Source organism: Lycorma delicatula, chromosome 1 (assembly GCF_047948215.1).
Source record: "Lycorma delicatula isolate Av1 chromosome 1, ASM4794821v1, whole genome shotgun sequence".
Taxonomy (NCBI): domain Eukaryota; kingdom Metazoa; phylum Arthropoda; class Insecta; order Hemiptera; family Fulgoridae; genus Lycorma; species Lycorma delicatula.
In genome coordinates, this window is record NC_134455.1 from 218,197,814 (window position 1) to 218,225,116 (window position 27,303).

The 27,303-nt window shown below is 31.5% G+C and overlaps 1 protein-coding gene across 4 annotated transcripts in view; it reads left to right on the forward strand.

Annotated features, from left to right (window-relative positions):
• Nucleotides 1-27,303, forward strand: part of snu (ABC-type transporter snustorr) — a 438,101-nt gene that overhangs the window by 375,413 nt on the left and 35,385 nt on the right. For all 4 annotated transcript variants that reach the window (XM_075372561.1, XM_075372570.1, XM_075372579.1 and 1 more), the window contains 4 exons: nucleotides 5,682-5,836; nucleotides 15,080-15,187; nucleotides 17,323-17,416; nucleotides 22,825-22,989. In XM_075372561.1, the coding sequence (XP_075228676.1) occupies nucleotides 5,682-5,836; nucleotides 15,080-15,187; nucleotides 17,323-17,416; nucleotides 22,825-22,989 (522 nt within the window). The remainder of the gene's footprint in view (nucleotides 1-5,681; nucleotides 5,837-15,079; nucleotides 15,188-17,322; nucleotides 17,417-22,824; nucleotides 22,990-27,303) is intronic.

The following is a 27,303-nucleotide window of genomic DNA, read 5'->3' on the forward strand; positions in this document are numbered from 1 at the left end:
ATTCATATTTGAAACTAAAGAAAATGGAACTACAAACTTTTTGATAAAAAACTTTTTCAAAAATATAATTGTAATTTAATATTACAATTATATTTTACGTTATATTATACATCACTTACTTTTAATAAGTGATGTTTATTTAAACCAAACAACTTAACAATTAATAAAAATCCAAATCAAATACGGTCAAATAAAATTAATTCTTAGAGTGATTTACACAGTATATCTTTATACAGGTAAGAAATAATAAACAAGAACTAATAAGAATTAAAATAAATTAAGTTTGTAGTAAACTGACTACGATAAAAACTTTTTTATTGGTAGTATAATGAAAAAAATTTATCACCAAAAAATTTGACTCAAACAACCACCAAGAAAAAGAAAATATAATATGTATGATAACAGTTTATAATAAAACAGTTTATAATATGTATGATACAGAATATAAAGTAGGTTAAAAACCAAATAAAATATTTCAATAGCAAGAAAATACAAATAAGCATAATCTAAGCAGAATATATTTTTAAAAAAGACTCATATTTTATACATGTTTTTTACAATGGACAAGGGGGAAAGCTCTACCAGCCCTCTCCATCCATACAAATGGTAGAGTCAGACTCTCACTGACTAAAACCCCTTCCCCTTAGGGGAGCGACATGCTGTACTCACCACGTGTCTTCAGAATAGCTGGGGAAGTCCTAGACACCTCAACAGTAGCTGACTATCCCTGAGAGCACCCAACTACCTCCTTGTCCTAGCTGTCCCCTCCCTAATCCTACCCCAACAGTACCCCAACAGTAGCTACTTTTTCATTCTTAGTTCTTTACTCTTTACTCTTCTTGCATCTTCAGTAGGATGCTCTGATCCAATTAGTGCACAACCTCCATCCTATGTTATGGTTTATGTTATCTCACTGCATAACATAAACTGCACCACCACTGGGCTAGCATATTCCTCACTCCAGCCTATGCCAGCAATCTCAAACACAAAAAAAGTATGTCCAAATGTATCTTCATTTCCACAGTACCTACATTCAGCCGAGAGCCTCCTTCTCTTATTGAACAGCTAACTGTTGAATTTCCATGTTCTTTAAGTCACTGGGTCATTCAAAAGTCCACCTCTCTACGACTTCATCCTATCCAGTTCCTGATGTCCTGAATGAGTGAGTACGAGCCATGAGTGTTTGCAGTCAGTCAAATTGTGACAGTCACATTTAAGAGGCCATCGTCAAAAAAATTTGGTTCTTTTTGCCATACATTTGTTTTATTATAATTGGAAAGTGGGCGCTTCCATGACAGTGTTTGTCAACATTCCAATCCAAGGAAAACGACAATGTTGGACTGCAAAATTACAAATTGATTGCCGATGTTCCACCATTTTGTATGTTTAAAAACATTTCTGTTCCTTTGTTTAACAGGACTAGCTCTGGTTTAGATATAAATCCTTCAACATTGCGCCCTCTGCATTCTAATTGTTGTGAACCCCAAAGTGGGTTATGTGCATTGAAATCCCCTACCAGAATTATCGGTTCAGGGAGTTTGTCATGTAAGTTTTGTAAATCATTGATGTCCCAGTTGCCATCTGACAGATATATGTTACAGACGAAGACTTCAACTGGAGATAATAAATGTATAGCGACAGCGTGTAATGCAGTATTTAATTGTATTCGTCAAAAAGGGAGATGTGAACATAGAAAAGTGGCAACACCACCACTTGCTTGCCGATCAGGTTCAACATCTATACAATTACATCATATCCATGTAGATTGTAATCATGTTCTGGCTTAAAGTGTGTTTCTTGAAGACACACGCGTGTAGGGTTATGTTCATTTATAAGTAGTTGAAGCTCAAACAGGTTTGAGACACAACCATTAATATTCCATTGTATTATATTCTCCATTTCTTTTAGAAGCGTGGTTTACCTTTTGGCCATCCTTTCTTCTTTTTTGTAATTGTAGTATAACTTGGGTCAGTTTGTGACCCCCACAGAGCTGCAGTCACTCTCCTCACCTGAAACTAACATAGTCTCAAGGTTTGGCAGAGTTGCGCACTGTGTAACACCAGGATTTGCTGGTTTTGGCAATCCGGTTGAAGATGCATGAACTATCAGCAGTACTGGTGCCAGAGATCCCACCGTCACACCTTGTGTCATTTCCATTCTCTCTAAATTCACTACAACAGTGGTATTGCTCTTCTGCGCCCTCTGCCCTTTTGGTGTTTGATCCCGTTATGGGAGATCTAGAGGTTCCAGAAGACATTTGATTTTTGATAAACTCGGTGTTTCTGTATTATCAGCTTTGGACTGCTTCGTATCGTTATGTTCAATCTCCTTAGTAATCCCTTCTATTTGTGACGTCAATGGTTTGTTTGATTTGGCAATGATATTTGACTGCTGATAACTAGTCTGCGGCACTGGTTTAAATCTATAGTCTAAAATTGTAGTTAGAGTTGGTGTCAATTACTTTATTAAGCTTTCAATTACTTGTAGCCAAGTAATGTATGTATGCTAGGCGCAGCTGTCTGCGCAAAGGATTTCTTTCCCAGAGTTTGTGTGTTAATTATTTTCTTTGCTTCAAGATAACTAAGTTTTCTGAGAACTTTAGTTTCTTGCATCGCGATTTCTTTTTTGAAAGTAGGACAATTTCTAAATCTTGCTGAATGTTGTCCTCTGCAATTCACACATTAAGGGATTTCCTTACAGGGTTCACCTTCATGAATTTCTTGGCCACACGCACAAATCAAATCTCTTCACAATTGCATATGTTGGAGATATGACCAAAATGTTAGCATTTGAAACATCTCATTGACGATGAGATATAAGTGCGCACATCCAACCAATGGATTCCGGCCAATGATGGCTTATTAAAAGTTAGGACATGAGAAGAAGAAGGTAATACTTCTCCTCATGTTCAATCGCCTACATGCGATGACGCCTTGCGATGCCATTTCACTAACAATCTCCTCTTCACTACAATTAAGCAAATCACGACAGACTACTACTCCTTTCGTATAGTTGAGTGTGCCATGAGCTTTGACAGTAACATCAATGTTCTCCATTTGTTTTATCTGTAATAATTTCGCTAATTGTACGTCGTTCAGCGCTTCAATGAATAATCCAGTTTGTGTCTTTTTGGCTTTCTTAATTGGTCCACCAGCTTTCATCGGGAGTTCCTTAGCTACGACGACGGTACTGATTTTTGAAAAACCAGTTTCCTTTCCATCGTTTCTTTTAATTACAAGATATTTTGGTCGTGGAGTTCCTTTTGATTGAGCTCGTGGCGCATGTCGTAAATCTACACTTTTCTTCTTCGATAATAAAGTTGAAGGAGGAGAGACTTCAGAACAAGGACGTTTGCCCTCAAGGTTGTCCAGGGTTACCGAACAAGGATTCGAGGTTGTAGGATCCATAAGATATTTTAGAAAATTTCGTCTCCCTAGCTCCCCACCCACCACGGAGCCACACGTTTGGGATGTCCATACGGACGCCAGGGCTTCCAGAGAGATATAGATCCCAATCTACCCCAAACAGAAAACTGGTCCTGTCAAGGTATCTCGGGCTCTTACCTGTTTACCCGTCCCCTTCGCAAGCGGAAGGTTCAGTCGTAAACGAGCCGATTGACCGGCAGTGGTTAGCAAACCGGCCTCCTGTTTAGCCAAAAAAGGGCCAAAGCGCTGTGTTGCTACATCCAACCGTGGTTTTCCACACCAACGGCGAGATTTCACTCAAGCGCCAGCATCCCCATTTCCAGCGACACAGGTCACCACGCACGGCAAACACGCAGATGAGTTCAGTCTCGAGATGAAAAACGATCATAATCTATACTCCCATGACAGCACTCATCCAGACTGGACTTTGACCATAGCTCCGTTAGACGGCTTGGAGTTTTGTACAAATCTTAACAAGTACAAAGCCGTTGTTAAGCAAGGACGTGGATCGTAGATGTTACTGATCCGGACGTGGAGATGTATTTACTTCAGGGGATTATTATTATTATTTCCCGGATATATGACTGACCGTCCTTAACGTTGTTTCGGGTATGAGTAGGGGTGGTGCTGCGTTGATTGCACTCAAAGAATTGATTTGCGAGCTGTAGAAGGCCTGATTTAGAGACTTGTGCAGAATGTGTTTGGGTAGAGTTGGAGATGCTGGCAGGGAAGAATCTTTTAGTATCATGTTGTTACTTTGCCCCTAGTACTTCTCCAAGGTATCTCAACGATTATCTTATATCTTTGGTGGCCAAGATTGATGTAACAACACATGAGATTATCATCTTGAGGGATTTTAACGCAAATGGTTATGGCTGGCACACCGGCACATTCTTCAGTAGTTGTCATTATTATAATAGACTAAAGATCTTGTCAATTTTAACATTTCTTGATGACACCAACTTGTATGAGGTTCACAAGCTTTCTGCCGGTTTGATCGTTTTAGACCTTGTCGTGACAAACGTCGAGGATATTGGAATCAGTTATGAGGACATTGCTCTAATTTCTGCAGACTGGTACCACCCACCCGTTGTTGTGAATGTTAAGTTTACAGATTGGATAAGCAGCACTGGTGCTACATCTACTTTTGATTTTGCACGTGGGGATTATCTGAATCTGTACAATGAGCTTCTTCAGTGCAATTAGTCTGATCTTCTGCTACCTCCAAACATTGAACAAGCTGCTGTTGCTTTTAATGAGTCCATTGTTAATGTAATGAAGGATAAAATTGCTATGAAGAAGCGTAAGTTATCTAAATATCCGATTTGGTTCTCGCTGGTTCTTACTGATGAAATAAAGGAAAAAAGAAAGGCTCGTTCACGGTGTAAAAAGTCGAGCTCTCAGGAATATTATGCTGTATTTTCTGCCCATCGAGCCCGAGTAAAAAGTCTTATAAAGCGCGATAGAAATGTGCATGTTGCGGTCGTTCAAGAGGATCTCAAACGGAAACCAGAGAACTTTTGGAAGTACGTCAACAACTTCCAGAATGACCTCTTTGTTTCCCCGTCTGTTTTCACTGGTGGCGTCTATCAGTGATTGTTATCACTGATAACTCAGAAAGTTACAGTTAAAGAATATAAAATTTGAGTAAAAAATTATCAAAAAAAGATTCATAGCTGCAATAAGTTGACTCAGGTGATTTGAAAAAAACATCTTCTGACGTAAGCTGTGTTAATAAAACAATACCATCCACTGTAAATCATGGTAAAGGAATTACTTTAAAAACATAAACAAATTTTTCAGCATTTTAATTATTAATTTGATAACTTTATTGGTTTAATTTTGCTGAGTTTTGTACAAAAATGTGTTTTTTTAGCTTTGTAGTTACAAAAACTATATTTTTTTGCAATCTGGCAAAATATTGAACTATTCCAACTTATATCAATATAGTTAAAGCTGAAATATAATATTTTTATATATTATGACAAAATTGGTTTCCTGTGAAACAATCCTGACTTTTTTGTAAGAAGATGTATAAATAAGATAATATAAATTTTGTAAAATATATAACTTTTTATAAGACGTATATATTATATATATAGATGCAAACCTTAGTTTACTATTTATGAAAACATGATAATGCTTTAAATGCTCCAAGAGAACATTTTTTGTTTATAGTCCTTAATTGATGAATATCTTTGTACATGTTTAATCTAACACTTCATTGATTAATTTTAATAAATTCTGTCCAAACAGGAAATTGCTCTCTATGGAGAGTTTTCAATCAAAGAAACAATGATGTACTTTGGATGGATATTTGGCATGGAAACATCAGAAATAAATGACAGACTCCAGTTCCTACTCAACTTTCTTGACCTTCCAAGTCAAACAAGGCTGGTCAAGAATCTCAGGTAAATTTAGATTGTTTATACCACACAGAAATATGATTATTACTTCAGCCTCACTGCAAATATCACTTGTACTTTCACTTAAGAAACAAACAAATAGATTTTCATTAAATGAGTTAGAATAAACATAATTATAATTTTAAATCATCTTAATAATTTTTTAACAGAAATCAAGTGCTTTGATAAAAAATGTTGTAAATGTAAACAGAACACAATGTGTATAACTTATATATTTTTATTACATTTGTGTAATTTTTAAAAAAAATACCTGCTGGAAACCAACTATCATATTACACTGAGGAACAAAATTAAACTTTTTTTTTTGGACAAGGAACAAAATGTGTGATCCTAATGAAACGTTCAAGCTGAATTCAAATATGTAAGTAGATTTTTTCCATCACCCACAATTTTTTGTGATACATAGGTAAACTAAGAAATTTAAGAATTTATATGCATGCAGAACACTATTCAACTTAACTAAAATGTGGTAGTTGCTTTTCTTTTGTGTTTGCCATTTGAAACATCTCTCTTTAGTATCCAACAATATTCTGTGAACATTCTTGAACTCCACTGTCCTCGCTGGTACCTATTTTCCATGACTGAGATTTGCTACTGAAACTGTTCCCTGCAATCATCATTGACAGCACCAAGATTGTCCAGAAAGAAATCGAAATCTGAATCCAAAAAATGAATATTACACAACATATGTTTATATGAAAGTAATAATTCTTTCTGAATGTTGTGGTAGTTGGGAACTTTATGATTTTCTAAAAGGTTTTGTCCTCCATGGTAACCTTTCAACTTGGTATAACAATTCTTCAAATTGTCCATCTCTAATCAAAGTTCTTATTTTGGGATTGCAAAAATTTCTATCTTAATTTTAATATCACTAACAAGAAGAAATTTTCATTCAAAAAATGAAATTCAGCACCATTTTTATTCATCACCTTAATAAAGTTTTTTAAAACCCGTAAGTCTACATGGAGTGGAGATAAAAAGTCATTTCTGAGTTGACTAATGTGGGTCGTACAACATTTTTCTGTCCAGGTATAAGTGCTTCTCGCTTTGGCAATTCCTTCTTGCTATAATATTTTGTCTTGTCCTTGCTGTCCCATTCACAGAATAAGCAACAAAATTTAGTATAGCCAAGTTGTTAACCCATTAATAAGGCATTAACCTTTAAATCACAATATAAACCTGGGCTTGTCGAATCTCTTCTAACAGGATTTTCTTATTATCAAATGTTTCTTTTGTGTTAGTTGCATAAACCAATAAGACAGAAGAAATTGTCTTGCCATTGTGCAAAATGAAAGCTTTTAAACTAGTTTTCAAAACATCAATGAACAGTCACTATTCTGCAGAGTTATGTTCATGATGAAGTACATCCACAACAGCACAAATATTGTTACAGTGTATTAAATTATTTTCTTCAGAATAAAAATCTTAAAACTCTTCCTGACAGTTACAAAAGTATACACATATACTCTAGTATTAGTATCGAGAAGATTCCAGCCTATATTCCAAAGGCTTGGCTTGTTTTTTGATAAGTTCACATCCCAAAGAAGATCATTTAATTCACCTTGAGTTATCAGATGAAACTTAAGGGAAGAGGATTCTGCTTCAAAAGTAGTAGTTTCATCCTTGTTTCTTATGTAAAATTTCAGTGTCCACCTCATACTCCAACCAATTCATCTCATAAAGTAAAATGTGTTAAGAGGCTACAAGTATGCCTTCATCACAAAGCAATGGCCTTATTGCAGCAAATAGTACCTTCTTGCTGGTAAATTTGAGTGTGGCACTGTATATTTCAATTTACTATTCCTTTTATCTTTGTAATATAGAAATAACAGTCTGACAAATGGCTTTGCGGTTCACCCCTAATCATCAGTATGGCAAAACTCATGTACCGATTTCCCCTAGTGCAGTATGTCAAACAGTTTCACACAGCAATCGAACAACAGTTGTTAGGAGCCTAGTTCTTATCTTGAGTTCCAACTTTATAGCCAATATGTAAATTGTAATATCTTCTAACTACTAAACTGTTGTCTTTATCATTGATTTTTAAATGTCAAATCCCAACATACCTAGAACATTTATTCATTCTGTTGGCATATTAATTCACTAACACAACATACTTGACACAGTAACTGTAAATCACAAAACAGAGCATGTGCATACACATACACAGCAAACATTTAAACAATTCTGGGGTGTTAATTGTATGACTCCGAAGACTGTTCTATGCTGATATGGCACAACCTACAGTAAATGAATCATCACGCATATACAGCTACTGTCTTCATAATATTACATTTGTACTGCACCCTTCATTAGAAATCATTTAAAGCATTCTTTTACCCCTAAAAAATATATAGAACATTTTTTTTATTACCCAAAAACTGTGGATAATGGAAAATTCTGATTGCATTTTTGAATTCAGCATAAAAAGTTATATTAGGAACACTACAAACTTTAATTTCCTAATTACTGTCTTTATTCATGTTATAATGTAAATAATTATGTTTAAAAGTGGATTTTAATTTTTTTTGTATTGTATCTTTCAAAACAAAAAATTCCACTTTTTAGATCTAATGTGTAAATTCATATCAGTCATACTAAGATGTTATTTTATAATTTTACTGCAGCCTGTACCAACAAAGCAGTAGAAATATTTCTGCTTATTCTGCAATTAATTAAAACGTTAAACAAAAATGGTGTAGTATTTTGTGATATTTATATTATGTGTATTCTTGGATATCAACATACAACCCATTAAAACAGTTCTCGGATTCTCACCATTTTAATGGAAATATCTATCTATAATTTCTTTACTATAAGTATATCACTTCTTTAGCTATAAGTAAAGTTATTTTTACTTCATGCTGTCAGCGTATTGTCTGAAAATAGACTTCACGTGAGTCATTGTTAACAGTAACATAAGTATGAGAGAGGTTCTTAGTGTGTTAAAGTAAACCAAGTAATAACAGTTTTTGTTTAATTCTTTTAAATATTTAGTCGCTTCATTAAATATTCATGGTTTTTATACCATAAAAACAAGAGACATTGAAAAATCAAAATTATAGAGTATGAAATAAATCACAAATATTTACTAAATATGTAGTGTGAAATATTTTGTTTGAAGAATTATATATTAAAGAAAACTCTGAATATGTATGTTACTAAGTGAAGAGCTGTGTAATACCGTTTAAATATTATGCATCAAAACTACTACTGAAAAATAAATTGATTTAAAATAATTAAACGAAGAGAATTGTAACAAGTCAAAACTTTAAGTACACTAGCGTGCAAATTAATCCAAACAAAGGACTTTTTTGTTTATTTCTGTGTTGTGACTACACTGCTTGATCAGTGCTTTAAGTTGTCTGTGTAATGTGAGATTATTATTTTTTGGTTACTTGACAATTTTCATGTTACTAATAGTGTTTTGTGAAAGTTTATTTCATTTCTTATTAGAAAATCATATTTTGAATTTTTTGTTCTGTGTATCTTGATTTTATAATAAACAACATAACTCCAAGGAAGTGTTCGAAAATTGCTTCTCTTCCTAACATACCGGTATGACACAATGACAAATAGCTTTTGAATGTGGTGTTGGACTAGGAATAGTGAATGCTATTTTAAAAGAATTAAAGAAACTGGTTCCTTTCTACCTCAAAGAAAAGTAAATGTGGCCATAAAAAAAATGTTCTCCAACACAGGATCAGTGAGAAAAATAAGCTTAATCCAAAATTCTCTACTGTTGAGTTAAATCAAGAATTAGCAGCCAGTGAAACAGATTTACACATGACAACTGTTAGACACCAACTTCTTGCAACTGGGCAGTAAGCTCACCGGCAACCTGAAAAGCAGCTTTTAACACTAGCAATGTGCAAAAATAGGCTCTTATGAGCCAAAGAACATACTAACTGGGTAAAACTGGAAAAATGTTATGTTTACCAACAAATAACATTTTTTATATTCAGGAGCAAAGGTAAAAAATGTTCAGTAGGAATAGAAAAGCTTCAGATAAAAATATATCACTGGCTCATATCCAACAATCAGTTAAAGATCCCCAGAAAAATATGTTTCGGGATTGTTTTACATTTGAATACCCTTGTTCATTGTATATGGTATATTGAAAAGTGATGGATATATCAAGATTCTGAAAGAAAGAGTTGTGACACAAAACAAATTTCCACAATGCAACAGATAATACAACAATATTTTGGTGCCATGCTCTACTGTCAAAAAAATGGAAAACGTTTCTGAAGAACGAAACATTAAATTGTTCTTGAGCAGATAACTCATTAGATTTAAACCCAATTGAAAATCTTTGAGCAAAAGTCAGAAACAACTCTCAAAAATGAATTGTACTAAAGAAATTGACCTCATTAAGGTAATAATACCAGTACGGTTTCTTGAAGAAATCAAAAAAATGTGTAGTACACTTCTTGAATCAATGCAAATTGTGTAGGTGAAGTGATTTTGAATAAAGGAGGATATATTAATTACTAAATATTCACAAATTGAATATAGGTATGATTTTTTTTCTAAATTTTTTTTTTGTCTTCAGTCATTTGACTGGTTTGATGCAGCTCTCCGAAATTCCCTATCTAGTGCCAGTCATTTCATTTCAGTATACCCCCTACATCCTACATCCCTAACAATTAGTTTTACATATTCCAAACATTGCCAGTCTGCACAATTTTCCCATCTATCTATACCTCCAATGCCAAAGCAACTATTCCAGGATGCCTTAATATGTGGCCTATAAATCTGTCTCTCCTTTTAACTATATTTCTCCAAATCTTTCTTTCTTCATCAATTTGCACAACACCTCTTTATTTGTCACTTTATCCACCAATTTTATTTTTAACATTCTCCTACAGCACCGCATTTCAAAAGCCTGTAATCTTTTCTTCTCAGGTACTCTGATCGTCCAAGCTCCACTTCCATATAAAGCTATGCTCCAAACATATACTTTCAAAAATCTTTTCCTGATTTGAATTAATTTTTGATCTAAACAAATTATATTTCTTACTGAAGGCCCGTTTTGCTTGTGCTATTCGGCATTTTATATCGCTCCTGCTTCGTCCATCTTTAGTAATTCTACTTCCCAAATAACAAAATTCTTCTACCTCCATAATCTTTTCTCCTCCTATTTTCACATTCAGTGGTCCATCTTTGTTATTTCTACTACATTTCATTACTTTTGTTTTGTTCTTGTTTATTTTCATGCGATAGTTCTTGCGTAGGACTTAATCTATGCCGTTCATTGTTTCTTCTAAATCCTTTTTACTCTCGGCTAGAATTACTATATCATCAGCAAATCGTAGAATCTTTATCTTTTCACTGTGTACTGTTACTCCAGATCTAAATTGTTCTTTAACATCATTAACTGCTAGTTGTATGTAAAAATTAAAAAATAACGGAGATAGGGAGCATCCTTGTCAGACTCCCTTTTTTATTACAGCTTTTTTGTTATGTTCTTCAATTATTAATGTTGCAGTTTGGTTCCTGTAAATGTTAGCAATTATTCTTCTATCTCTACACTTGAACCCTAATTTTTTTTTAAATGCTGAACATTTTATTCCAGTTTACGTTATCAAATGCCTTTTCTAAGTCTATAAATGCTATGTATGTTGGTTTGTTTTTCTTGAATCTTTTTTCTATTATTAATCTGAGCGCTAAAATTGCTTTCCTTATCCCTATACTTTTCCTGAAACCAAATTGGTATTCTCCTACTAACACTTCTTCCACTCTCCTCTCAATTTGTCTCTACAGAATTCTAGTTAAGATTTTTGATATGCAAGTAGTTAAGCTAACTGCTCTGTATTCTTCACATTTATCTGATCCCGCTTTCTTTGGTATCATGACAATAACATTCTTTTTGAAGTCTGATGGAACTTCCCCTTTTTTGTAAATATTACACACCGTTTTTATAATCTATCACTTCCTCACCTGCACTGCACAGTAATTCTGCATGTATCTTGACTATCCCAGGAGCCTTCCTACTGTTCAAATCCTTAATGCTCCATTAAATTCAGATCTCAGTATTCTGTTTCCCTTTTCATCCTTTTTGACTTCTTCTTCTTCCTCTATAACATCAGTTTCTAATTCATTTACTTCGTATAACTCTTCAATATATTCCACCTACCTGTCGACCTTTTCTTTCGTATTATAAATTGATGTACCATTTCTATTAAACACATTATTAGATTTTATATACATACCACAAAATTCTCCTTAACTTCCCTGAATGCTCCGTCTATTTTACCAATGATCATTTCTCTTTCCACTTCTGAACACTTTTCTTTAATCCACTTTTCTTTTGCTGATTTGCACTTCCTGTTTATAGTATTTATTAATTTTCGATAGTTCCTTTTACTTTCTTCATCACTAGCATTCTTATATTTTCTATGTTCATCCATCAGCTGCAATATTTCCTCTTGATATCCAAGATTTCCTACCAGTTCTCTTTGTTCTACCTAAGTTACTTCTGCTGATTTATGAATTCCCTTTTTGACATTCTCCCATTCTTCTTCTATATTTTCTACCTTATCATTTTTACTCAGACCTCTTGCGATGTCCTCTCAATAATCTTCTTTACCTTCTTTTACTCAAGCTTCCCTAAATTCCACCGATTTATCTGACATCTTTTCTTCGGGTATTTAAACCCCAATTCATTTCATTAGCACTAAATTAGTATGTTTATAAACTTATAAATTACTCTCAATGTCTGCTCAAGGATATGCTTTGGAGTCAAGCAGTTGATTTATAAATCTTTGTTTAACCATGATATAATCTATCTGATACCTTGCAGTATCACCAGGCTTTTTCCATGTGTATATTTTTCTATTATGATTTTTGAACTGGGTGTTGGTAATTACTAAATTATAGTTCATGCAAAACTGAATAAGTCAGTTCCCTCTTTCATTCCGTTTGCCCTATCCGTATTCACCCACAATATTTCCTTCCTTGCCTTTTCCGATGCTTGCATTCCAATCTCCAACTATTATTAAGTTTTCATCGCCTTTTATATATTTTATTGCTTCATTAATTTCTCTGTATAAACATTCTACCTCATCATCATTATGGGCACATGTAGGCATTTAGATGTTAACAGTCGCTGCTGGCTTAGGTTTTGATTTTATCCTTATTACAATTATTTCTTCTGCCTGGCTTTTTGAAATACTCTACTCTCTTCCCTATATTCTTGTTCATTATGAAACCTACTCCTGCCCACTCTTTATTTGACTCTGAATTAATTATTCCAAAATCACCTGAGCAAAAGTGTTTTCCTCTTCCCTCGCTAATTCCTATTACATTTAATTCCTATCCATTTCCCTCTTTAAATTTTCTAACCTACCAACCTTTTTTAGATTTTTAACATTCCACGCTCCAACTCATAGAATGTTATTTTTTAATTTTCTGGTGACCCTTTCCTTAGTAGTTCTCACCCAGAGATCCAAACGGGGGACTAGTTTACTTTGAAATATTTTACCAAGGTAGATGCCTTCATCTTTGTTACATGAAAACACAGAGAGCTACATTTTCTTAGAAAAAGAACACTTATAGTTAGTTTTCCATTGCTTTCAGCTGTGTAGTACTCAGAAGATTGAGTGATGTTGATATGGCCATTTAAATTCTCCTCACCTATGCCTTTAACAACTATTGAAATAGCTACTACCCTCTTTCAGGAATCATTCCTTATTCTGGCTCTCAACAGATACCTCTCCAATATGATTGCATCTGTAGTCCAGCTACTCTGTATCACTAAGCACTCAAGCCCCTTCATCATCAGCAAGGTCTCATGATTCATAGGAGGTTTTTAACAAAGTACTAAAATCTGTAAAAAGTAAATAAAATCTGTTGTGTTCAAATTAATCTTCATGCTACTGTAAAGAAAATGTCACCTAAAATTTTCCCAACAAAAACTCTCAGTAGATACTACCATCAATTAAGTTGTACATAAACTACCAGTTGTAAATCTTTAAATTTCTATCAGAATGGCAGTTTTGCATGAATACAAAAAAATATTGCAATTTCAGCATATTAATGTTTCAAGAAGATATAAAAATATCCAATTTTCAAAAGGATTTATATTTTTTTTTTAAATGTTCACTACACTACTACATGGTAGATGTCAATCTGCACATTGAGAGTATTTAATGCTCATTTACACAATTATTTGCAATTTCCTGCTATCAGACCCAAATTTACTGGAGCTGATGATGACAGCAAGTTAGCTAAAAAAAATTTAATTCTTTATGAAAAAAGGCATGTTAACTTGAACTGTTAATCCTGCTGCTTTACATCATTTCACTAAGAACTATTCATTTAATAAGAAAAAAGAAATGAACCATTTTCTGGAAAAATAGTGTAAACAATGTTTACACTGTTAAAGAAAACATTATATTAAAGCAGTTAGTTTACTAAGATACATAAGCTTAGAAATAACGTATCCAAAGAGAGGAATAAAATATGAGTTCTCCTGTTCTTTTTTTTTGGAAATTTATACAGCATATTTATTTTTGTTTAATTAAGATTTAAAAGGTAATGCAGAACAGCCCATAAATTTGGTATACATTTTTTTTTTTATTGTAATTGTTACACACTTATAACAGCCCAAACTCAGATGTATTATTTTGTCAAACAGGAATTTAGTTACAAAATATAAAATTTCTGATCAGATTTTTGTCTACAATAGATGCTCATTTGTATAAGCATACAAATGAGCATTTGTAAGCATACAAATGCTTACAATGGAATTGATGTTTCTTATTTTAAGTGGCTAATCAGTAAATATTATTCTTTGAATGTAGAATTTCAAGTTTGAGGATGTGAAGGAAATGAAAAACTATATAAATTACATACAGACAAAACTGGCTGTTAACAAAACCTGCAAAATTCTGCATTCTTACACATTTAAAAATTGTTTTTATTAATGAGCTATAATATCTAAAAATATCCATTTATCCATATATTGGTAAACTTACCTTTGATTTTTCAATCTCTCATATATATCTTGATGAAAAACCACTAGTGTTACTATAATGAATGTTATATGCTGTAACATTTTTTTTTAAAATTCAGTTTCATGCTAATATAGGTTGTCAAAATCATTCTCTAGTGGCTGTAATTGTCTTTTTTTCATACCTTTTTGAAAATAGATTTTAAAAATTTATTTTATCAAAAATAAAAATCCATTTGATTAAACACGTATGATTGCTTAATAATTTCTAGTGGTGGACAACAGAGAAGAGTTTCATTTGCAGTTGCATTAATGCATGACCCGGAATTATTAATTTTAGATGAACCAACAGTAGGTGTAGATCCTCTTTTACGTCAGAGGTAAGTTATTACAATGTAATAAAAAAATTATCATGTTACTTTTTTTACTTTGTATTTTTTTTTGTGTAACTAGAAGTAAAACAATCTGGAAAACTTAACTTCCTTTCACATTCATAACCCTTAAAAAGTATTTTTCATAACAAACTGGGATTATGGCTTTAAATTTGACTAAACTCTTGAAGACCGATATAAATAGTTGGTTTATTTAGTTATAAATTAGTTTGTTTATTTATTATATGACCTTTGAACATGCATTTGAATGTGGTTTTAATAAGGAATAAGAGATGAATGAAATATAGATGAAAAAGTGCTAGGGCCTTGCTGGAAATCGAACCAAAGATCAAATGACCTTGAATCCAGCATGCTAACCACTACACCACTGGACCAATCAAATGGTTATAATAAAACAACAATCAATCATTGAAAAAATGGGAATGGTGGTTGTCATTTTACATATGAATATTTGATTACAAATTTCTCTTGATTCCAACATTTTATATTTTCTTTTTTCTATGGTAATTGAGTGTTTAAGTGCTCAGCTGCTGGAACATTATCCTAAAAGAGGTATGCTTAGCAGCATATCTCTGTTTAATTATCATTGTTGGTTAAACGTCAATGATGATTAAAGTTTGGACAAACAAAATCTATGTGTATATGTAGATGACATAAGTTAACTATTTATACAGACATGTACATAATATACAGTAGGCTTTGTTTGGCTTTAAAGAAAATTTAGCTAAAGCTTTCTACGCTTTTTTGTTAGCCTTTATAAATCTTGAGAAGTTAGCTGATAATGGGAGAAAAATAAAATGTTATGAAAATTATATTAAAATTTGGTTAAAAAGCATTATTTTAACACATAAAAATTAGGTGTCTGATTTGTGAAGAAATCTAAGAAAGATAAACATCAGTATGAAAAGTAAAGAAATGATGTGCACTGTCCACTTAGCGTTTCAGTATTTATAAAAAAATATTTATAAAATTTAAAAGAAAAACTTTTAAATATAATAACAAATCATGAAGAGAGAAAGTATTAAGATTTACTGCCTGTTATTTTATAACATTATCATATTTTTCTTTATCTGAAACAAAAAGTAACAAGAAATACTAAGTAATATTGATTCATATGAAAAAAGTAAAGAAATCTGCAACTTCTGATCTCTACTTTAAAGTTGTAATAATATTAATGATAGATTATTTTATTTTTGTAATCTCAATTTTTTTTTTAATTATCTATAAAATAACACTAGTCTAAAAATTAAATGTAAAATGTCATAATTGAAACAAAAGTAGGTAAAGTTATTTATATTTTTTACATTATCTTAAAATGAAATGAATTTTCCCTTTCACCTTGAGATTTTTATTAACAACCCTTTCAAAGTAACAGAAAAGATTAACACTGATGATCTCAATAACATTATAATCTATGTAATCACTTTTTAAGTATGTTCTTTGTGATAACTATCATTTCAGAAGTGACAAAAATAAATTAAATGTAAGTTTGTATCTGAATTTCTCAAAAACTGGTGTTTATTTGATTGAAAAGTTATTATTTTCTTTTATGAACAAGAAGTCTTCTATTTGTAAAAAAAAACCACTTACTCAGCATAAATTCATCCATCTGTTTTGATAAACTATATGTAATATATCTTATAGAACTTTCTCTTTGTTTATCACTTTGTATAGCACTCAAATTTGGAGGGAAGAAGTCAAGATTAGAATGTAAAAAATGAATTTTCAATGTTATTTTGTAGCCTAAATTTTAGCTCACTAAGAGTTTTCACTATTAACAGATTAGTATTTTCAGCTTTTTTGTTTACAAGAAAACCTTGATTAATGTCATTGAATGGCTTCTAATTGCTAGTTCCTTATAATTCAATTTCCTATCACATGTATTAGTTTGATTTCATACTGAAATCAGTACACACTGAATATGTAATTGATTTTTGTATTATTCATACTGTACTTACAGTATGTTTCATATTGATTGATTCCAGTATATTCTGTTTCAACTTATCATTATTTAATTACTGAAAAACCAAAGTTAAAAAGTTTTAATTGATTAATTTAATTAGAGTTTTAAAACTAATAGCAATAGATATCTTGACGTTTGTTTATTTTTTATTTCATTTCAGTATCTGGAATCACCTAGTTCAAATTACCAAAGATGTAAACAAAACAGTTATTATTACAACACATTACATTGAAGAAGCCAGACAAGCTCACACTGTAAGTTATTCTATTATTGATTTATGCAAATACTATTAATATTGTTAACTTTAATCAATGTAACTAGCTTATCTTGTAGGCAGTACAAGATGTAAATTGGCATACATTAACTGAATCCACAGTAGTTTGAATGTATAGTAAACATGAGCCCCAAACACAATATTTTATATGTACAGTGAAATCTCGCCCTTCCAGCTCTCTATGTAGTGGCATCTCTCTTTTGTAGCAAAAAAATAAATTATAAAAATAACCGTAACAAAAAAAAAAATTTATACAATCACCACCTACTGATTTCTTCAAGTTCCTATATTAAGCTATGTATTTTACTAATTGTATTGTGGGCAGGTAAAATTCCACTAATCTTTCTATAGCAGTGGTATTTCCTTGCCACCATCTGATTATCTTTTTCTTATAATTTTATTTTTATTCATGGTCAAAAATGTTACATGTAGTGAATACATTAATAAAAGGATTTAATATTATGCTTCAATAACAAAAGCAACCATCATATAATCAGGATCTGATTAACCATTGCTAAGAGTTCTTTATGTAATTATCCATCTGTTGATAATAGATGGATAATTATTCACAATCTTCTTATTAATGATATTCAAAATGTTGGGAATGAGTGAAGACAGTGACATGAGATGGTCATTTACATTTTAATTTAAAGTTAATGCTATTGCTGAAATTTTTCCCATGGCTTAACATCAGTGTTAATTAGATTGATAGAATGAGTACTCTGCTAATTTGACACCTCATAAGACTAAATTATAGTATACCAGTGCTTCTCAACCTTTCCCAATTTTCAATCATAGTTTTCTCTTGCCCTACCTCTATACTGTAACAGTGTATACTATTATAATGTATTTTGACAATAAAGCTACACTACGACCTTAATTACAAACCTTACAAATTATCAAGAATAAGAAAATTTATTGATATTTGGCAATACCGATCCGCTGCATTGACAAAACCAGAATCGATGCCTCTCTATTGCTCTCTGTCTTCAATCCACCATGTCTATTCCCAAGGCTTCGTAAGAAGTTCCAATTTGTCTCAAACATTCTGGAAAATCTGTGCAAATCTGTAAAAAAAAAGCACCTTATTCAACTCTAGCCAATCTCAGTTGAGTTGATCTTTCTATTACTATCGAATCTATTGTGAATGTGTATGTTGTAATTTGTATGTTAATTGCAATTGATGGTATTAAATATTCACAGCAGTAGATTTATACAGAATCACAGATAGATTTTTAAGTGGGCATAAGCAAGTATTAGACAGTAGTGAAGAGAAACTATGTTTTGAGTTAATTTTGCTAAGCAATTGCAGTCCATACCTTTATCAAATTGGTAATAATATGGTAATTGGTAATTGGTAGCTGATGATGGTACAGCATCAGCTTTTCAGGAAGTTGCGTGACAAATTGTTTTAAATTCAGCTTGATGAGGCAACAGTAGCAATAAAGATGCTCATTTCATTGCTTATGTTTGATTTTGTGATGGTATGTCAGCAGTAGAACTACTTTTCTGCAAACCAATAGAACTCAAAACAACAGCACTTGCATTATTTGTTATCTTAAATGATTTTATAAACAAAGCAAACATAAAGTGGAAAAATTATGTCTGAATATACATCGATGGTAACATACACATATACATCGAAGCACTTGTGAAACAAAAATCTCCACAGTGAGTCTGCATACGTTGCATGGTCCACACAGAAGCTCCGGCTTCCAAAGAAATGAGTCCTGGTCTGAATATTGTGCTTACTATTTTATTGCAAGGCAAGGTGGTTATCACATGGGAAATGTTTGCAACTTGTTTATGAATTAAGAGATGAAATCACAATTTTTCTAGAAGAGGAAAATTACTGTAAGCTGAAAGGTTTCGAGATGGTTTATTTGTGATGGAATTGAGCTACTTGGTCAACATCAACTACTTGGTCTTCAACTCCAAGGAGCAAATACACATATGTTGGATACGAGTTATAAAGTTTATGCTTTTTGTAGAAAATTGGAATTGTGAAGCAGAAATTTAAAGCAAAATACTTAGAAATGTTTGCAAATGTGGATGAATATGTTAAAACTTACAAGGTTGAAGAACAACATGTGAAAGTTGTTTTTGTAACCATGCAATGACTGCTTTGAAGACAAAATATAGATTTCAGCAAATGCAGAAAAAGAACTCAAGAGTGTCTATTTCTAATATTAAGCCTTCCTTCAAAAAAATTTGCTCTGTAAAACAGGCCCAAGGGAGTCACTAATAATTATTAAACTTGTTTTTAATTTAGTGTTGGTAAGTTAATTATTAAATACATTGTGCAGTACTGATGCAATCTTATTTGTAAGTTTATTATATCAGTGTAAATGTGTATTTTATTATTTATTATATCAGAATGTATTTTGTTTTCCTTTCCTTTCAGGGAATTAATAAATTGTTTAATAATATTTTCTTTTTGGTATGCTCGTGTTCCCATTTAGTGTTACCACACACCCCCCTAGGAGGTGTGCTTTAAGGTTGAGAAACACTGTAGTATACAAATATAAAAATTGGAACAATAGATTGAAAAATTTTAAGAAAAGATAAATACTACACAAAATATTTGTATCAAAATATACTAATTAAATATTTCCAAAATTTTAAGTTGGCCATTTTTTTGTCCATCATATATCACAGCAACATAAACTTGAAGAATTATTTTTCTTACTTTTTTACCAGCTGTACCTACTTTTTATTAGTATATCCCTGAATTACAGATTAGAACATAGTGTATCCTTGTAAATTATATTTTCCATCTTAAAGGAATAATGTTGAAAACATTCTGTTGTAATTAATTTAATATTTTAATTTACTTATTTCCTAAACGTTATTTGTTTGAAGTATCTTTTTAAATTACAAATAAATATTTTATCTTTTAATAAGTAAACATATTAAATTAATTTATTAGTAAATTTATTTAATTACTGTACTAGTAATTAAATAAATATTGTAATTTCACACAAAAAAAAAAAAACACAGTTACTGGAAGGTTATATTAGATTGTATGTATGACATCCTGTTCTTAATAAGATCCATACATTAAAATTGTTGATTACATAATAAATGCATAATCATGTATTAATTATTAAACTTCAAGGTGAATTTAATATTTTTTGTTTATTTATTTTTAATAGTAGGCTCTGAAGGCTAGTAAGATGTCAGCTAAATGTTCTTAGTACAACCTGTTTTACTAGATGAAAAGAGTTATGCATTCCAATGATAATATTAATTGTATTATGTGGCCATAATTAGTTTTCTTCTCTTTCTTCTATAAGCACCAAAAATTATCTATATATGTTCCAAATTGTCTATTTAAAAATGATCAGATATTTGTATACAATTATTTATAGTCATAAAATGCTGGTGCACCTTAAATAAATGTGTGAAGTTCAAGTTGTTCTTGACTTCTTGGAGTAATTAATAATATATTTATCAAAGAAAACCACCCACACTGTATTATGTATCAATTAATATTGCTACATTTTCCTACCCATTGTAATCTTTTTCAAATTAAATTTGTTGTTAAAACCTTGTTTTTATTAATTAGTAGTTTAAGAATATTTTTGTTCATAATCATTTCTAACAATTTTCTTTAATTACACTTTAGTATTTAATTTTTATTCAGTATTGTAAAATGATATTTAAAAAATTGTTTCTTACAACCAAATCATACTTCTTCATCGTTATAAAAGAATTACAAAATAAAAGAATTTTAACATTGAAAGCACAATAGAACCAGTATAAATTTTATAATTTCAACTTTTTGTAATCAAAAGTTCATTTTGGGTAGGTTTTTACATTTCTTGAAAACAATCCTACAGGATATTTTGAAGTACATACTACATTGTGTAATTTTTTATTAGTAACACTTTAAATAATTTTTACAAGTTTATTTTTACAATTCTTGTTTAAGGGGAATTACCAAATAATAAACTTTCCCGCAAGTTATTAAAAAATCTCATTTTATTTTTTTATATTGTATAAATGTTCAGCATTTTAAAAAAATTAGGGTTCAAATACAGAGATAGAAGAACAATTGCTAACATGTACCGGAACCAAACAGCAACAGTAATAATTGAAGAACATAAGAAAGAAGACGTAATAAGAAAGGGAGTCCGACAAGGATGCTCCCTATCTCCGTTACTTTTTAATCTTTACATGGAACTAGCAGTTAATGATGTTAAAGAACAATTTAGATTCGGAGTAACAGTACAAGGTGAAAAGATAAAGATGCTACGATTTGCTGATGATATAGTAATTCTAGCCGAGAGTAAAAAGGATTTAGAAGAAACAATGAACGGCATAGATTAAGTCCTACGCAAGAACTATCGCATGAAAATAAACAAGAACAAAACAAAAGTAATGAAATGTAGTAGAAATAACAAAGATGGACCACTGAATGTGAAAATAGGAAGAGAAAAGATTATGGAGGTAGAAGAATTTTGTTATTTGGGAAGTAGAATTACTAAAGATGGACGAAGCAGAAGCGATATAAAATGCCGATAGCACAAGCGAAACGAGCCTTCAGTAAGAAATATAGTTTGTTTACATCAAAAATTAATTTAAATGTCAGGAAAACATTTTTGAAAGTATATGTTTGGAGTGTTGCTTTATATGGAAGTGAAACTTGGACAATCGGAGTATCTGAGAAGAAAAGATTAGAAGCTTTTAAAATGTGGTGCTATAGGAGAATGTTAAAAATCAGATGGGTGGATAAAGTGACAAATGAAGAGGTATTGCAGCAAATAGATGAAGAAAGAAGCATTTGGAAAAATAGAGTTAAAAGAAGAGACAGACTTATAGGCCAAATACTAAGGCATCCTGGAATAGTCGCTTTAATATTGGAAGGACAGGTAGAAGGAAAAAATTGAGTAGGCAGGCTACGTTTGGAATATGTAAAACAAATTGTTAGGGATGTAGGATGTAGAGGGTATACTGAAATGAAACGGCTAGCACTAGATAGGGAATCTTGGAGAGCTGCATCAAACCAGTCAAATGACTGAAGACAAAAAAAAAAAAAAATATTGTATGACATTATAAGTACAATTTGACCCATAAATCTTTATTAACCCAAGTAAAATATTATGTTATGGATTTTTAAAATTTAAATGTAGAAGATAATTTTTACACTTTGGCCATATAAATAAGTGGATTAGTGAACTATACAAAGAAATTATATAAGAGAACTTTTGCATTTCTTTTAAACAATTATCAAAGGGTTTATGATTCTATCTTACTTTGAAAAAAGGTAATAGATCTTTTTATTAATGTCAGAAAAAATTATAAAAAATAAATGGTACTTCATTTTTTTATGAATTCCAAATTAATTTATTCATGCCTATTAAGTTTTTTCCATTTTTTATTTAGATTGGTCTAATGAGAAGCGGAAGACTTTTAGCAGAAGAATCACCACAAGTATTGCTTTCTAACTATGGTTGTCAAAGTCTTGAAGAAGTATTCCTTAAACTTAGTAGAAAGCAAGGCAATGAAAATTCACCTCAAGATGTAAACATATCAAACAATATATCCTTGGTAAGGAAACTTTTTATTTCTAATAAGCACAATTATAAAATTAGGTAATCTATTAATCATTGTTTACTTGTATGAAATATGTTCTCCATAGTACTAGCGTGTATAAATACTTAGTTTACAGATGACGTTTTCAGTGAAAGAGAATAGTCACCAGTAAAAGTAAAATAAATAAAAATTTTAAAGAAGTATTATGCATTTCATAATTAATTATATAATTTAAAAATATGGACAGCAAGTTTTCATTATGACTAAGTTTTGATTATTGACTAGCTGAATAAGATGAACAAGTAGTTATCATGCTAGCAGTTCTTTGTAAAAATTACAATACTGATAAAACCTGACTTCTTGATGTAAGTGTAGAATGACTAGAAAGCAAATGTACTTTTTTTTTTAAATTGATATAATACAGTTTTAAAATTACTTATAAGTTTTTAAACTCTGATAAGTAAAAATTTTACAAATTTATTCATTACCTTCATTATTTTTATTAGTAAAATGTTGTATTTATTCTATTAATAAAATTTGAATAGGTAATTTAACAATTTTCATTTCAGTTGTTTATTTTGAGATTACTAAGGGCTCATTAAAAGCAGTCAGTTACTATCTCAAACACTAAAATATAAGTTAATTACATTCAGCTTTTGTTATTCATATATGAGTAATTAAATGGAAAAAACAATATGTAAAGGGAAACAACAATACTAAAGATTCAGAATGAAAATGAAGTGCTACAAAAACCTATAAAAATAGCCTATATTTGAAACTGAATGAAGCTGAACAATACAGCAGGATAGTTGTTGGGATATCTTAGGAATATTGGAAAAACCAAATGAAAATGTCATTGATGTGATAAAGGAAGTTGAATGTGCATTAGGTATTCAACTAGATCAATCAATACCTGCTACTGCCTACATAAAAACAAGAACAAAATAGAGCCACTGAGAATTATTGTAAAATTTGTTTGCAGGACAGATAAAGAATTGATCTCATAGAAAAAAGAAAATCAAAAAGAACTTATCTACACAACATTTGACACTAAGTGTACCTTCTGACCAGCTTATGTACTCGTGTGCATGAATGAGATTCTTAGCTTTACTACAAGAAAGCTTTTGTCTGATACAAGGAAGGTGACAAAGGTGCTGATATAAATTTATTTGGGTCAAGAACAGGAGATATTTGTACATGAGGACAAAGGGAAATAAATGTTAAGTGCAGTAATGATATTCAAAAAATTAAAAAATTGTAAAGTATTTAAGCGTATTTTATATTTGGGCTGTTATTATTAAAGTTATACAATTGTGTTTTATAATGATTCATTGAACATTTATTACCAGCATGTTTTTGGTCTTCGTTCCTTGATACAAGAATTTTCATTTTAGATAATGATTATAGGTTTATTATGTTTAACTGAAACATTTTTACAATCAGATATCAAAGACCGAGTTGTTTTATTGTGGTTATACTGTATATCAGAAAGATAAGGGATATTGCTCAATCCATTAAAATAAGAGAAGTTTGATGGCGGTGAGAAGTGAAATTTGTAGCAGGCAATTCCACAAATTTAATGATCTACCTCAAAGCAATTACATAGTTATATTCTTGAAAATAGTTTTTAATGTACATTAATGTTTCTATGATAACTTATCTTAAAGCCTACTAAATATATGAGGTGTGTGAGAAAAGTAATGAGATTGGTAACACTCCGAGCGATCTGGTAACGCTGTGTCTACCGGTCTGTGCTAGATCGGTTTGTTTATCCCTTCCACATGCTCAGTATGGGTTTCAACTCTGTTCAGCCAGCACATTATTTTTGACAGCACCATCAGTGAAGTTGGGTGTTTTGAAAATGGAGCATCGGAATTTAGAGCAATGTTGTGCAATCAAGTTTTGTGTTAAACTTGGGGAATCTGCGAGTGTGACCTTTGAAAAGTTCGAACAGGCCTATGGGGAGCATTGCTTATCAAGAGCACAAGTTTTCCACTGCACAAATCATTTTTGGAAGGCTGAGAACACACTGAAGATCAGCCTCGCTCAGGGAGACCTTCAACTTCAAAATCTGATGAAAACGTTGAGCATGTGAGGGTTCTTCTGAGATCAGACTGTCGTTTAATAATAAGAATGATGAGTGAACAGTTAAATTTAAACACTTTCACCGTACACCAAATTTTGACAGACGATTTGGACATGCGAAGGTTTGTGCGAAATTGGTGTCGAATAACCTCACAACGAACAGGACAATCGAAGAAACCTGTGCGTTGATCTTCTTGAGAAGATTGACAATGACCAAGAAATTTTCAATCGTGTGATCACAGGTGATGAATCCTGGATATTTGAGTATGATCCTGAAACAAAGCGGCAAAGCGAAGAGTGGCACACTCCATCATCTCCTCATCCGAAAAAATGTTGAACGAACAAATCAAAGATCAAAACCATCCTGATTGTTTTTTTGACAGTAGAGGTATCGTGCATAAAGAATTTTTTCCTCCATTACAAACTGTCAACCAAGTGTTTTACAAAGGTGTCCTTGAAAGGCTCAAGAAAAGAGTGATTCGCGTGAGACCAGACATTGCAGACAAGTGAATGCTTCATCATGACAATGCCCTGTGTCACAGCCATTTCCATCACGGAATTTTTGACCTCAAACGCATTCCTACGGTTCCTCAACCCCCCTACTCACCTGATTTGAGTCTTCTGACTTTTTCCTTTTCCCAAAATTGAAACATGTCTTAAAAGGACGTATTTTTGGAACTCTGGAGAACATTCAAAAGACTGTGACCGACCAGTTAAAAGCCCTACCAGTTGAAGCCTTCCAGCGCTGCTATCAGAAGTGGGAACAATGACTCTGCCAGTGTATAGTGGACTAAGGGAACTACTTTGAAGGGGATAATATTGTTGTTTGAAAAAATAAAAACTTTGGTAAGTAAAAAGGCAGTCTCATTACTTTTCTCACACACCTCATAAGTAATTTAAAAAATTAAATTAATAATTGTGGGCAATCTTAATCTATTCAAAATAACAAATAGCACAATGATAGCAAATTGCCAGTTAAGCAATATTAATAATTGTAACTAAACACACTTAAATAATTTTATATCATTAATGTCTCTCACAGTGATTAATGATGTAGGAATTGTTAATGGGAAAATCTTAGATTTAATTCTTGCCAATGAATCACATTGTATAGATGTGTTAAAAGATCAAACAATTATTAGAGAGGATGTACATCATCCAGCTCTCAATATTGTGTGAATAAAGGTAACAAGAAGTTTCAAAATTTTCCTTTCCTCAACAAGGTCTGTCATAACTTAAAGAAAGCGGATTTTGATAACATGTGTAAGCTGTTGAATTAGACTGACTGGAATACATTGAAAACATTTATTGATGTAAACTTAGCACTAGACTGGTTTTACAGTAAAATAGAAGGCATATTCGGTATTACAGTACTCCCCCAAAACACCACAGAAGAACTTATCCTATATGGTATGACAGTGAATTAATCAACATGCTTAAAAGTTAAGAAATATTACATGAAACATTAGAAGCAATTTTTATATGAACAAATTTAAGGTGTTAAGAAATAATGTTGAAAAAAAGTAGATTATTATGTCATAATAATGTTAATAACATTGAGAATATACTAAACCATGACAGTAGGAATATTTGGTCTTTCATAAAAAAAAATCAACAATCTAATACTGACTCATATGGGGAATACTTTAATGAAATTTGTTCATGTAGCACTAAATCAAAAATAGCAGAAGTCTTTGCTGACTATTTTAAAAGTGTTTATGCAGATTCTCCAGCCAAGTATGACCTATCTAATCAGTTGGAGGAAATAAATAAAAATATTTTGAAATCATCTCCAGTTACTAACTCAGAAGTTGAAAATGCTATAACAAAAATGAAATCGAAAAAAATCAATACGGCCTGATGGCATCCCACTTAACATAATCAAAGGTTGTAGCAGCATATTTGCATATCCATGAACAATCTTATTTAATCTTGCTGTTAAAACAAACACATTTCTGAAATTATGGATGGTGACAATAGTTTCTCCAATTTTAAAAAAGTCTGGGTCAAGAAATAATAAAAAAATGCCAGACTTGTAGTTATACTTTCTGCTCCATGCAAGGTCTATGAATATATTTTGTAATAAAGACTATACTTTCATGTAAAATCACTTATTTCTATAAAACAATATGGATTTATGTGACAACGGTCACATACTTCAAACTTAAGCAACTTCATTTAATATGTATCAGAGAATTTTGATAGATGAGGACACGTAGGTATTATTTACATTGAATTTGTCAA